The 12420-nt window shown below is 51.7% G+C and overlaps 1 protein-coding gene across 24 annotated transcripts in view; it reads right to left on the bottom strand.

Moving 5' to 3' along the window:
- The window catches only part of LOC107103578 (ankyrin-2-like), a 73169-nt gene that overhangs the window by 3995 nt on the left and 56754 nt on the right, over positions 1-12420 (bottom strand). For 22 of the 24 annotated variants that reach the window (XM_015403325.1, XM_015403328.1, XM_015403347.1 and 19 more), the window contains 4 exons: positions 11940-12000; positions 1288-1380; positions 565-648; positions 331-486 (listed from right to left, as the gene is read on the bottom strand). In XM_015403325.1, the coding sequence (XP_015258811.1) occupies positions 331-486; positions 565-648; positions 1288-1380; positions 11940-12000 (394 nt within the window). The remainder of the gene's footprint in view (positions 1-330; positions 487-564; positions 649-1287; positions 1381-11939; positions 12001-12420) is intronic. The other 2 variants (XM_015403331.1, XM_015403330.1) reach the window with 1 other exon arrangement.

A 12420-nucleotide genomic window follows, 5' to 3' on the forward strand; every position in this document is an offset into this window, starting at 1 on the left:
GGACAGGATGGACGGGGTGAGGGACAGGATGAATGGGGGTGAGGGACAGGATGGACGGGGTGAGGGACAGGATGGACGGGGGTGAGGGACAGGATGGACGGGGTGAGGGACAGGATGAATGGGGTTGAGGGACAGGATGGACGGGGTGAGGGACAGGATGAATGGGGGTGAGGGACAGGATGGACGGGGTGAGAAACAGGATGGACGGGTTGAGGGACAGGATGGACGGGGTGAGGGACAGGATGAATGGGGGTGAGGGACAGGATGGACGGGGTGAGGGACAAGATGGACGGGTGAGGGACAGGATGAATGAGGTGAGGGAGGCAGCACCTCTGTCTGCTCTCCGGCGCTGTGGACCACCGTCCTCTTCACCACCCTGGACACAGCGTCTCCTTCCTCTATCCGGGTCGCTTCCTGCTGAGAGTCCTCCACCTGCTGCGTCTCTGAGTCTGGAGACACAAACTGCCGGATCACCCTCCGTGTGATCTGGAGGGGAGGAGTCAACGGTTAGCGCCGGACGGCGGAGGCGGAGTTTGGACCCTCTGATGGGGGGGGGTCGCTCACCTTCTTCACCACCATGTTGCCGTCTTCATCAGTGAACTTCTCCTCCGTCACCGTCTGAGGGGGGACGTCCGGCAGGATGTCGGCCTGCAGAAACACAGAGGGGCGCCGTTAGCAGCACGCCATCATGGACGCTCTGCTGGTGAGACCGGGGCGGGGGGGAACCGGGTCATTACCTGGTCATCGGCCCAGAACCGGGTCATTACCGGGTCATCGGCCCAGAACCGGGTCATTGGCCCAAAACCGGGTCATTACCGGGTCATCGACCCAGAACCGAGTCATCGAACTAGAACCGAGTCATCGACCCAGAACCGAGTCATTACCTCAGAGATCCTGCTGAAGGACCGACTAAATATTCAAACTTATAAAATTTAAGCGAAACGGTGGATCAAGTTAAAATCATGTTTAATAATTTTTGTCTCGAATAAAAAAACATACAAATTATTTGCGTTTCACATATTCAATGATTGTTTTGGGTGATATTGGCGTAGGCTGCTTTTCTCAGCCAGCAGAGGGCGCTGTTAAAGAATATGATCATACAGAAGTAGAATAGCTCTCTGTTTAGCTAACCTGAAACATGTAGCAGTTAGCTTAGCGTTTGACCATGACTGAACTGGACCAGAACTTTTCTACCTTCTGGAGGGATTTTGGTTCTTATGTTTAATGAAGGCCTGCCAACTGCTTCATCATCATCATCATCATCATCATCATCATGCTTGCTTTTACCTGGATGATGATTCTGCGTCGGACCACCCTGGTGGTCAGCACCTCCTCCTCTGAGCTATCAGAGGACAGCGCTCCTAGCTCCTCGGCTATCTCCTGGAGACAGCAAACAGCCAGCATGGTGAACTCTGCAGCTACAACACGCCACACGTTTCTTCACCTTCCCTTCCCATGGGGGGGCGCAGGGGGAATCATGTCTTAGGGGGGCCGAACATGAAGGTGAGATGGAGAGAAGGTGAAGAAAAGAAGTAGGAAAACCACATGCAGGCATCAGGGGAAGGTTGGTCTGCAGTAAATCGCTTTATTTGCTTCTTCCTTCCCGGTTCAGGCTCTCATGCAAAAACAAACTCCAATCAGTGTCATAAAATCAATCTAAGGTGCTTTTAGTCCAAATCCAAAAGTTTCAAGCATCACCACCGCAATCTGCCAAAAGCCAGGTGAGTCAGGTGCAGCCTTTAGCTCATCCTCTTACCATTCCCAGGAAGTCATCTTCATCGTAATATCCTGCCTGACCTCTAGATGGCAGCTCCTCACACATGGGGAGGCCACCCTCAGCAGCACCCACCCCTGAAACATCAGAGTCATAAGCGAATTCCCCCAGACTTTGACTGCCAGAGGAGAGGCGGCGAAGGAGAGGCCGGCTGCTCTCATCCAGGACACCCGGATCTGGACTCCCCATTGGCCTCGGTGAAGGAGGCTCAGAAATATGATAGCTTAACTCCTCTTCTGGTTCTGAAAAGTCTTGTCGGCAGTCAAAAAACTCTGCATCTGAATCAGAGGGATGTGGAGACTCCCTGGGTTTCCTCTCAATGACGTTTGAGGCGGTTCTCTCCAGTTCAGAGAGGACTCTCCTGGAGCCTAAAGGAAAGGCCTCAGCAGCTTCAGACCTTCTCCTGAGGGAACCCACAGATCTGGAGCTGCAAACAACTGGAGACACAGTGCCGGAAAATACTGCAGCTTCCCCGTCTGGTTCCAAAGGCTGGTCTGAGCTGGGTGGAAGGGCTTCCCTGGGCTGGACGTGTTCCCACGGTGGGAACTCTCCAGAAACACGGGGCTGCGAGCGTGAGGCTTCGTCACAGACCAGTAGAACCGGAGTGACAGTCCGGTGTGTTTTATAGGAAGCCTGATCAGGCAGCAGGATGGGAAGTGGAGCGACTGGCTGGTCATCAAAGAAGAGCAGACCTGGTTTAAAGCCACTTCCTGCTGAGGCAGGAAACGGCGGGATTTGGATGGGAACCTGTTGGTGAAATGATGAATCAGAAGCAGATTCTAACACCGTCTGAGAGGATTAGTGGCACGGCACACTTTAAACTCTGCAAAAAGACAAAGGTCCACATGTGTCTGCAAGCTTTCCCATCACGCCACACAACAGCTGGAGGACATCAGAGGATTAGTAGGATTTCTATCAACTCCAGGAATGGAGGTTAGCAGAATACACCCGGGGTTAAAGATCAAGTCTTTCTGTTAGTTTTTCCTTATCATGCTCTCAGTCTTACCCTGTCAGGAACTGCTTTTCTCTGCCATTCTTCCCCTCTACCGGCCCGGACCTCTGCTTCCTCTGCTTTCACATCTTTAACCAATGATGGAGACCAGTCTTTTCTCATATCTTCATCAGCTTCTGATCTAGGAAGATTTTCTTTCTCGTGCGTCCAGATTTCTGGGACGTTTGGCCAATCAGGTTCTTCAGATGACCTTTCATGACTAGATTTAAAGAATGACGGAGACCAGGCTGCTGGTTTGGTCTGAGGGAACGATGAAGACTGTTCTGACCCAGAGGAAGGCATCAACCAGTCGGGCTGAATGTTGGAGCTGAAGGCTGATAATCTGTCATCAAAGCTAAAATCCTTTTCAGACTGGAGGCTTTCTGGGCTAACAGGTCTGGGTTTATCATCAACCCAACACTCAACGGGTAAGGCCACAAACTCAGAGTCTGACGACAAAGACATTGGTGAGGAAGACCGCTCACAGGGAGCAGGATCCATAAAATACCAAGATAATATTCTCATGAATTCAGGCACGGGGGAATCGTGCACCAGCCGACTGAACTGACTGATGGATGACTCAGAGTCCGGGGAGGAGGGTCGGTTGGTGTCCCCATCCGACATGATGAGGAATTCAGCGGGATCACTGGACTCCGATTCAGAGAATGAGCACGAGCTCCGACAGTTCATGGGGTAAACCTGCAATGCTGCTGTAAACTGAGGGATGGGGGAGTCTGGAGGGAGCGACATGTTCTGAAGATCCTCTGGAAGGGATTCTGGAGATGACGCCCTTTGCTCAGCCATGGATATGGCCAACTGGAAGGACACTGGTCTGAACTCGGGCACAGACTGGGAGGACAGAGGCCTCTGACTCTCCTCCTGATCCTCGGACCAGACCAGACCCCATTCTGGAGACGATGACCTGAATTCAGCTAAATCTGACTCGGAATTCAGTTGCATGAAACCAAAATCTGAATGTTGAGTTCCAGGAGATGATGGTGTGGATCTGAGACGCCGGACCTGTTCTGGCACTGGGGGGGGGCTGAACCCGCTGACTGGGGAACAAGTTTCCGCCTTGGATAAACTTGGAAACAGCGATTCTAGATGAACCCTCTCTTGGTCAGATCCTGGTGCTGAGCCACATGACCATGATTGGGCCTCAACTGGTTCAAAGGCATACTTTGACTGTCTGTAAGGAGCTGGTCCTGATGATGAACCAGACTCCATCATTGGTGGAGGTGTTTCTGCTTTAGTATGAGTTCTGTCCGTGAAACCAGGAGAAACTGTATGCTGACCTTTGTCCTCCTGGTTCTGGTCAGGTCTTTCCCCATCATCAATAATCTCAGTCCTTTCATATCCATCTGTTCTACCATGAAACTTTATGAAAGCTGTTTTACTCCTGCAGGTTTCTCCTGCATACTGAGGATCATGAACCTGAGAGACCAGACGCCATCGCTCAGCGCCGTAGACCAGACTGTATTTAGCTGCCATAGCGGCTAATGGCTCAGGTGAGGGAGGCTCCACTGATGGTTTACAGACCACCCCCCCGCTGGGATCTGCTAGCAGGTCCACTGACTCTGGTGTGTCTGTCCTCTGGCCTGGTGGATGTGGTTCTTCAGCTGCAGATCTAGCTAATTGATGGCTCGTTGCAGCTTCTGTGAACTCAGGCAGCGGAAACTCATCGTCGGATCTTCCTGGCTGTAGTGACAGTCTTCTTCTGTCAGGGTCTGTATCTGAGCACAGAGATTCTGAGGATGAGGCCTCAGGGTTCCTCTCAGGTACCTTGGTCTCTCCTAATTTCTTAGTAAAACAAGGAAGCATTGAGTCTGGTGACAGTCTCCTGCTGTCCCCAAAAGATTCTTGAGATCCACCTCTAATGTCTCTGAGTGACTTCAGTGCATCAGGTGACATGGCTTGGTATTGGGCAATGCCTTCATGTGAAGATGAAGATGACATGTCCTGGATCTGTGACCAAGGAGACTCTGGTCTATCTTCATCACCAAACCCCATCGTTAGAAGAAGCTCTCCTAAAGCATATTCAACGTCCGACTCTAAAGACTCAGGGGAAGTTGATCTATACCCAACGTTAATGATGATGTTTTCTCGCACTGCTGCTTTGTAGTCGGATATTGGTGAGTCTGGAGACAGACCATCTTCTCCAGATGCTCCTGATCCTGGGGAAGACGGTCTGTTGTACATTAATGATCCTAAACTTAAGACGATGAATTCAACATCTGAACAGGCCGACTCAGGGGATGAAGACCGACTTCCAAAAGCAGGTCTAGGTAGTTCAGATGTTGGCCAATGGTGGTCGGGCAAAGGGGAATCAGGAGGAAGCCTGGTTGATGATAAAGATTCTGGAGAAGAAGGTCTGCTGTAGAACCAGTCTTTCCAGGTTGGAAATGATGACGTTTCTGGATCTGAAGACACCGATTCAGGTGATATAGACCTGAGCTCCATGTTAAGCATTGCTGAGTCATGCGGTCTAAACTCAGGAACTGGTGATTCTGGAGAAAGGGGTCTGAGCTCCTCCCTGGAGGTCCTTGAACAAGGAGAAGGTCCTCGGTCCTCAAAAAGCCCAGTTAGGCAAAACTCTGTCTCCAGTTCCTGATCTGAGAGCTCAGAGTCAGTAGAGGTGGACCTGTATCTGAACCTTGAATCAGCCACGAAGGCCATGGGGTACGCGGGTAAAGGCGAGTCAGGAGACAGTAACCCGTGCTCGGTTTCAGAATCTTCTGAATCTGCTCTGATCTCTAAAGCAAATATCTGTGAAATTAAAGGCGCATATTCGACTTCAGAAATATCTGATTCTGGTGAAAAAGACCTGTTGGAAATGAGCTCATGAAATGGGACCAATAATCTCTGTGAAAAGTCTGGAATAGGAGAATCTGGAGAAAATGGTCTGTCTGAACTTTGAGGAGATGAGGCGTGATATTCTATGACCTCTGAGAAAGATTCATCCATCTCTGGATCTGAATACAACGACTGAGTTGAAGTGGACCTGGAAGCTGGGAGGTAGATGATGGATTCTTCTAGTGCCAGAGGAAAGGAAGGAACAGGAGAATCAGGTGAGAGATGTTCACACTCCTCTTTGGATGTCCTGGAACCAGGAGACGTGGCTCGGTCATCAAAAAGCCAAGTCGTACACAAATCAGTGTCCGTGTCTTTATCTGATGTCAACGACTCCAAAGATGAAGAAGCAACCTTACTGTGACGGAGCTCAGCCTGGTAAGGTGTGAACTGGGGAATAGGCGAGTCCGGTTTGCATTCATTCTGAGATGCTGTAGAGCCTGGAGTTTCTGCTCGGTCTTCTAGCAGAAAAGGCAGAGACTGAGCAGATCCTTCATCTGAAGACAGCGACAAAGAGGATGTGGACCTTAGAGCCGAGTGGGTATAGAGGGGCCCTGTTAGTGGATGAGTAAAATCAGGGACGGGGGAGTCTGGTCTGGGTTCATGTCCAGGTGTAGACCAACCAGGAGAAGATTCTCTGTCCTCGCTAAACCAGAAGATACCAAACTCCACCTCCTCTTCTGAACACACTGACCAGGGAGATGGAGATCTACATGTATCTGGCTCCCAATAAAGGCCTGGGGACTCTGGTCTTTCTTCAGACTCATCACCAACCAGCTGAGAAATGGAGGGGGCAGAACCCGAACCTGAAAGGTCCGAATCTAGTGAGGATACCCTGAAGATACCAACGGATACAAATGGTCCAAAGTCAGGGACTGGGGAATCGGGTAAAAGGATTCCTGAAGCTATAGAGTCCGGAGATGGACATTGCTCCTCAAACATGGTCCCCCAGTCCATTTCCAACTCCAGATCAGACGACACTGACTCCTGGGAAGAAGATTTATGCCCCAGGTGTATGTTTATAGATTTCTGTAGCGCTGCTGTAAACTCTGGGACTGGAGAATCTGGTGAGAGAGCTCTGCATTGATCGGGAGAGCCACATGATTCAGGAGATATTGCTCCAAAAATCTGATTCAGAGACTCGGGTGGGAAAAAGTTACACTCTGACTCGGATTCAGGTGACAAAGGTCTCCTTTCAGTTTTGGCTTCTGTCTCTGGAGTATCTGGTGGAGCTTGAGTCTGTCCCAGGACCAGAGGAGCATACTCCATGTGAGAAGGAACAGTGGTAGAAGATGCTGACTTAAAGCCAACAAAAGAGGGGAAACGTTCTGCTTCTCTGGCTTTGAACTGATTCCCAGATAAATGCAGTGACGGAGTGGGCAATCTGCCCTCTGGACCTCCTGAGTCCGGTAAAGGCATGCAGAGCTTTCTCTCAGGGTTGGAGGTTGGACTTGGGAATTGAGCTTCAGTGGAAGCTGGGTCCCAAAGCTCTGGTTCTGTGTCTGACCCGTCCAGTAGAGGATATGATGGTTGGCAGGTTGGCTCCATGTTTCGGAGAAACGGCGGTAGAGGCGAGTCTGGAGACAGAGCTCGAAACTCGTCAATAGCTGTCATTGAGTCAGGAGAGGATCTTCTAATATCTGATGTTGATACTGGAGACTGTGGAGACAAAGCCCGTCCCTCAGCTTCAGATGACACTGAATGTGGGGAAAGGGTTCTCTCTGGCATCCAGAACTCTGCTGTAGTGAATCCAGATAGATCTAAAGGAGCTAATTCAGGTTCTTGTTCGCCCATTATCTCAGCAGGTTTATGAAACCAGGACAGGCTGGATGGCTCTGGTTTTAAATGAGATGCTTCCCGATGAGATGGAAATATGGGACAGAAAAACTGAGGAATCGGTGAATCTGCGGACAAACGATTCTCTTCTTCTGTGTCCTGGGAATCATACTGGTATTCACTGGTTAACCGGGGGGTCTCTGGTGAGAGGACTCGGTACTCGAGGTCAGAGTCTGGGGATAGTTTCCTGCTCATGTTTTCGCGCCCTAAATCCAGTGAAATGGCCTCCAGACTAGTCTCTGCATCAGCCCTGCTTCCAGGGACGTTTCCAGTGTACTGTGGGTCACAAAGCTGGCCTATCAGCTGCTGTCCCCTCGGCACGGACACGTCTACAGACCGGTTCTGTTCAGAACCGACCAGGAGGGTTTGGTATGAGGCTTGCTGCTGCTCTAGTGGTTTTAAAGCAAGGCCTTCAGGATCAGAACACTCTGAGTGGAAGGAGGTTCTGCTCCCTGAGCTGCCTTCAGGGATTGGTTCTGGATCAGACCTGCTGTCGTCTGTGGATATCTCTGAATCAGCTGATGGAGTTCTGCTCCCACTGAATATCTGAAGCCTCTGATGATCTGGGTTTCCATCTGACAGCAGGTCGCAGGACAACAAGTCTTGGGAATTGGTACTCAGGTGCAGTGGAAACAGAGAGCTGGAACATTTTCTTGGATGGTCTGACCTCCTGCTGTCCTCCTCCGTTTCAGGGTTCTGATGGACAAACTGCATTCTGGTTCCAATATACTCAAAAAGTCCAGTTTTACTGGAAAATGTTTCTCCAACATACTGAGGATCCCGGATCTGAGAAATGAGCTTCCACAGCTCTGCTTTATAAACTAGCCTGTAGGCGTGGCTTTGAGGGCTCTCTTTGGGCCCAGATGATCCGGGTTCAGGTGAGTCTGCTCTTTGCTCCCACACATGAGCGTCTGAATCTGACTGAGCATGCTCCACATCTGATAGGTCTGATCCAGGAGATGACAACCGACAACTGATGAAGGAAATGGATCCAGACTTAAAGTCAGGAACTGGTGAATCTCCTCTGTAAAAGTCCCCACAGAGATCCACATCAGGGGAGGACGGTCTAGTTTCCAAGCCCGGAGATGGAGACAGGACATCGGAGTCACACTCTGACAGAAAGGTATCAGGGGACAAGGACCTCTGCAGGGTGTTCAAAGGAAGTTCTGCTAAAGCGAATCCAGACTCTGCAATGGGGGACTCAGCGGGCAGAGGCCTGGTTTCATCCACTGAGCCGATAGACGGAGGTCGACTCTCACCAAACAGCGACTCCATGGAGACAGAACTGCACTGCATGTCTGAGGCCGCTGAGAAAGGAGACGTGGATCCGTCCAGCGTAGTGGAGGCATGGCTGTCTGGTAGAACTGGGCCAAACTGGGGAATGGGGGATTCTGCAAGAACAGCACATTTCCCATCAACAGAACCAACTGAGGAAGGTCTGCTGCTGTACAGCAACAACCCCGGAGAGACAAACCCAAAGTCATCCTCTGAGGAAAAGGACACAGGAGAGGAAGACCTTGGTGGTGGAGCCTGATGGCCGTCTTCACTCTGTCCAAAGTGTGGGACGGGGGAGTCGGATGAAGGCGGCGCGTCTTCTTCAAAGGAACCGATGGAGGGAGGACATATCTCACCGAACAATGACTCCAATGAAGCAGACCTACAGCGCTGGTCTGAGGAACCAGAGGCAGGAGACACAGACCCGTACACAGGGGGAGGGGCACGGCATTCATGGAGAGCCAACCTGAAGTCTGGAAGCGGGGATTCTGGTGGGACCGGCCCGTTTTCATCCACAGAGTCCACAGACGGAGGCCGGCTCTCCCCGAACAATGACTTCATGGAGACGGAGACGGACTGGGAGCTCAGGGAGACGGTGGAGGAGAACCTCTCCCACATGGTTGGATACGTGTTTGAAAGGTGGGGTTCTAACTTCGGAACAGGAGACTCGTGTGGAAGGGGTCTGCCTTCATCTACAGAACCTACAGACGGAGGTCTGCTGTTTCCAGATGAGGAAACAAACCCAAACTCCCCGTCTGAGAAGGTAGAGTGGGTGGGAGGGGACCGGACCGACCCGGCTGCTGGATGGGTGTCCCCTGGTGCTGCTTCAAGAGACGATGGTCTGTCCTCCAATAGAAACAACTTTAAATCCAATTGGTCCTCCAGAACCGACCCAACCCAAAGTGGTAAAAGATCAGTGGAGGAGGTTCTGAGCCGAGCTGTGGGGGGTTCAGCTGGTTCTGCTCTGTGGTTCCCTGCAGGTCTGCCTGACTGAGAGGAATCTGGTCCTACAGCTTCTAGCAGCATCGGTGTGGTTCTGGGTTCTGCTTCAGAATTGGGAGACCAGGAGCTCCTGGAGGGTTCTGTAGCAGCAGCAGGTTCTGGTTCCTCGAAGGAGTCTGAGGTCACCACCTGCTGTACAGGCCTTCCTGCTGCTCCTCTAAACGTGTCTCCTGAATATTGTGGATCGTGGATCTGAGAAATGAGCCTAGGTTCTGTTCTGCCTGAAGGTCCGGAAGCAGAGCGCATCTCAGCTCCATCTGGAGATGTTGGTACCAACAACTTTGCAGATGGTGAGGAGGATGTTTCTGTTCTACCACGCTCCAGATTTTTTCCTTCTTCTTGTTCCGGATCATCGGTTCGACCCGGTTCTTCTTTACTGCCATCAGTTGATAGAAGTTCTGGTGTTTTGGCGTTTGGATCAGCATGTTCTGACCCCGAACTGTTTGAAGCTCCTTCTGTCTTAACCTTTGGACTGGATGGGTTCTGATAGAGTGCACCTTGGGTCGGTCCCGGTTGGCCCGTTTCTGGACCTTTGATAGGAGAGCAGCAGGACTCAGGAGACGACAGCCTGGGATCCAGACTTGGCAGCAGAGGCATGGCTTCATACTCGGCATCAGACAGAGCAGATTCTGGTGAGGAGGAGCCAACCGGTCCAAAAGAACGGCGGCGGATCCTGGATGTGAACTGATGGATGGGAGAATCTGGACTCTCAGGACTCTGATCTGACGCAGGAGAATCGGTTCTGTATGGGGATGACTGCGGTGACCTGGGTTGATGTTCAGTCACCGAGTCTGCAGGTCTGTCCTCAGGGTGAGGAAGGAAGATCCAGTCGTCTCCGTGGTCCCAGTGGGACTCAGCAGGTTCTGGATTAGTCTGTTGTTCTGGTGGTTGGTCACCAGTTGCTTTAATGGAGGAAGGTGGAACCAGTGGAGACTGATGTCCAGAGGTGGCAGAGGAAGGAGAAGGAGCTCTGAATGGTTCTGGAGACGGCGGGCCTGGTTCTACAGCAAGCCAATCGGACCCGGACCGCAACGACCCAGGAGACGAGGAGTCGCCACAACAATCGGGTCCAAAGAACCAGGAGACGGTCTCAGCCATTACAGAGCCAGGAGACGGAGCTCTGTCCTCCATGTCAAAGGGAGAGCAGGACGCCACTCCACTGGCTGGGGACACTGGTCTACCAAAGGGTCTCTGGTTTGGAACCATGGGGGTCAGGGGTCGTTCCCCCGCTGTCAGCAGCAGCAGAGGGCCCCCCTTCGGCCCCCCAGCTACTGCAAGCTCCCACGGTAGGAAGGGAGGAGGGAGAGGAGATAAGGGCCTGAACTGAGGTATCGGGGAGTCTGGGGCCAGGAGACCCAGCTCACTGACAGAGGAGGCGGAGCCTGGTGAGGAGGCCCTGGACTGGGTCAGAACCAGCAGCGCCTCTATGGCGCTATCAGGAGAGGACGCCCTGTCCTCAGTAGGAGACCAGCTTCCACAGAAGGTTCCAGGAGCTGGTTCTAGTTCAGATGGAGACGCTTCCACTGGGAGAGAGATGGTTTCCTCAGAGACACCAGATGGACCAGAACCTGGGCTGGCTGGAGCTCCGGGCTCTGGACCTGAGGCCTTCACATGGCTGACCAGAGGATCAGAGACCTCCTGATCCAAAGTCTGCTGAACACCTGCCCCCCCCATAGACTCCATGATGTCCTCATCTGCAGCAGTCCTCTGACCTTCTGGACCCAGGCGGTCAACATCCGGTCCATACAGGATGTCATAGAGCCGCAGTGACGCCTGGTCCGCTCCTCTCCTGGAAGCAGTGACCTCCAGCGGTCCACCTGGACCCGCCCCTGCAGCTGAAACCTCCTCTGGTTCTGTTAGCTCCATAGAGAGTTCTCTGAAGTCCTGCTCCGCTCGCTCACACTCAAACAAGCTGTCACCAAAATCTGTCATGGACAGCGGTCGATCTTCACAGACACCAGACCTAGAGCTGCTAGAAGCTTCTCTCCGAGCCACCGGCGGTTGGTCTGAGGTGTCTGCAGAAAGGGGAGTCCGCAGACACTCCAAGGTCCACGGCTCTCCTTCCTCAGCTCCCTCTTCATGGGGGTCCAGAGGAGGTTCAGCTGGGCCAACCCCGGCACTCAGCTCGGGCCCCCCAATGTTCATGGTGTCTATGAGCTGGGGGCGGAGCTGGTAGGGAGAGGCGCGGTACAGAGAGAAGAAAGGACTCACTTGCTTGTAGCTGCCCATGGTTAGCGGCTCAGGGACCTCCTGGTAGGATCTCTCCGATGAGCTGCAAGAAAACAAAAACCTTCAGATTCTTTTATCGCAGAAAAAAGAAAAAGCCAAACGGCTGCTGAGGCTTCAGCTCTGCTGCAGGTAGAGAAGACATTTACTGGAAGGAAACCCAGAAATGACTAAAAAACTGTTTGCTCACATCTTATTTCTTCAAATCATATTTATTTTTCATTTTCTTTATATTTTGTCTAGAAAAAACATGTTATTTAAGTTTTATTTTTCTTTTTTTCAAACTGAGTTTCATAAATTTGATGCTTAATCAAAGACGCATTTCTATTGGTCGGCTGGGCGTTGGCGCTGTTACTGTTCAAGAAGTGAAGGAGATCACATCTCACCTATCCTGGCTTCTCTTCATTGGCTTCCTGTTAAATCCAGAATAGAATTTAAAATCCTCCTTCTCACATATAAAGCCTTA

Source organism: Cyprinodon variegatus, unplaced genomic scaffold (genome assembly GCF_000732505.1).
Source record: "Cyprinodon variegatus isolate N-32 unplaced genomic scaffold, C_variegatus-1.0 Scaffold1481, whole genome shotgun sequence".
Classification (NCBI taxonomy): Eukaryota; Metazoa; Chordata; class Actinopteri; order Cyprinodontiformes; family Cyprinodontidae; genus Cyprinodon; species Cyprinodon variegatus.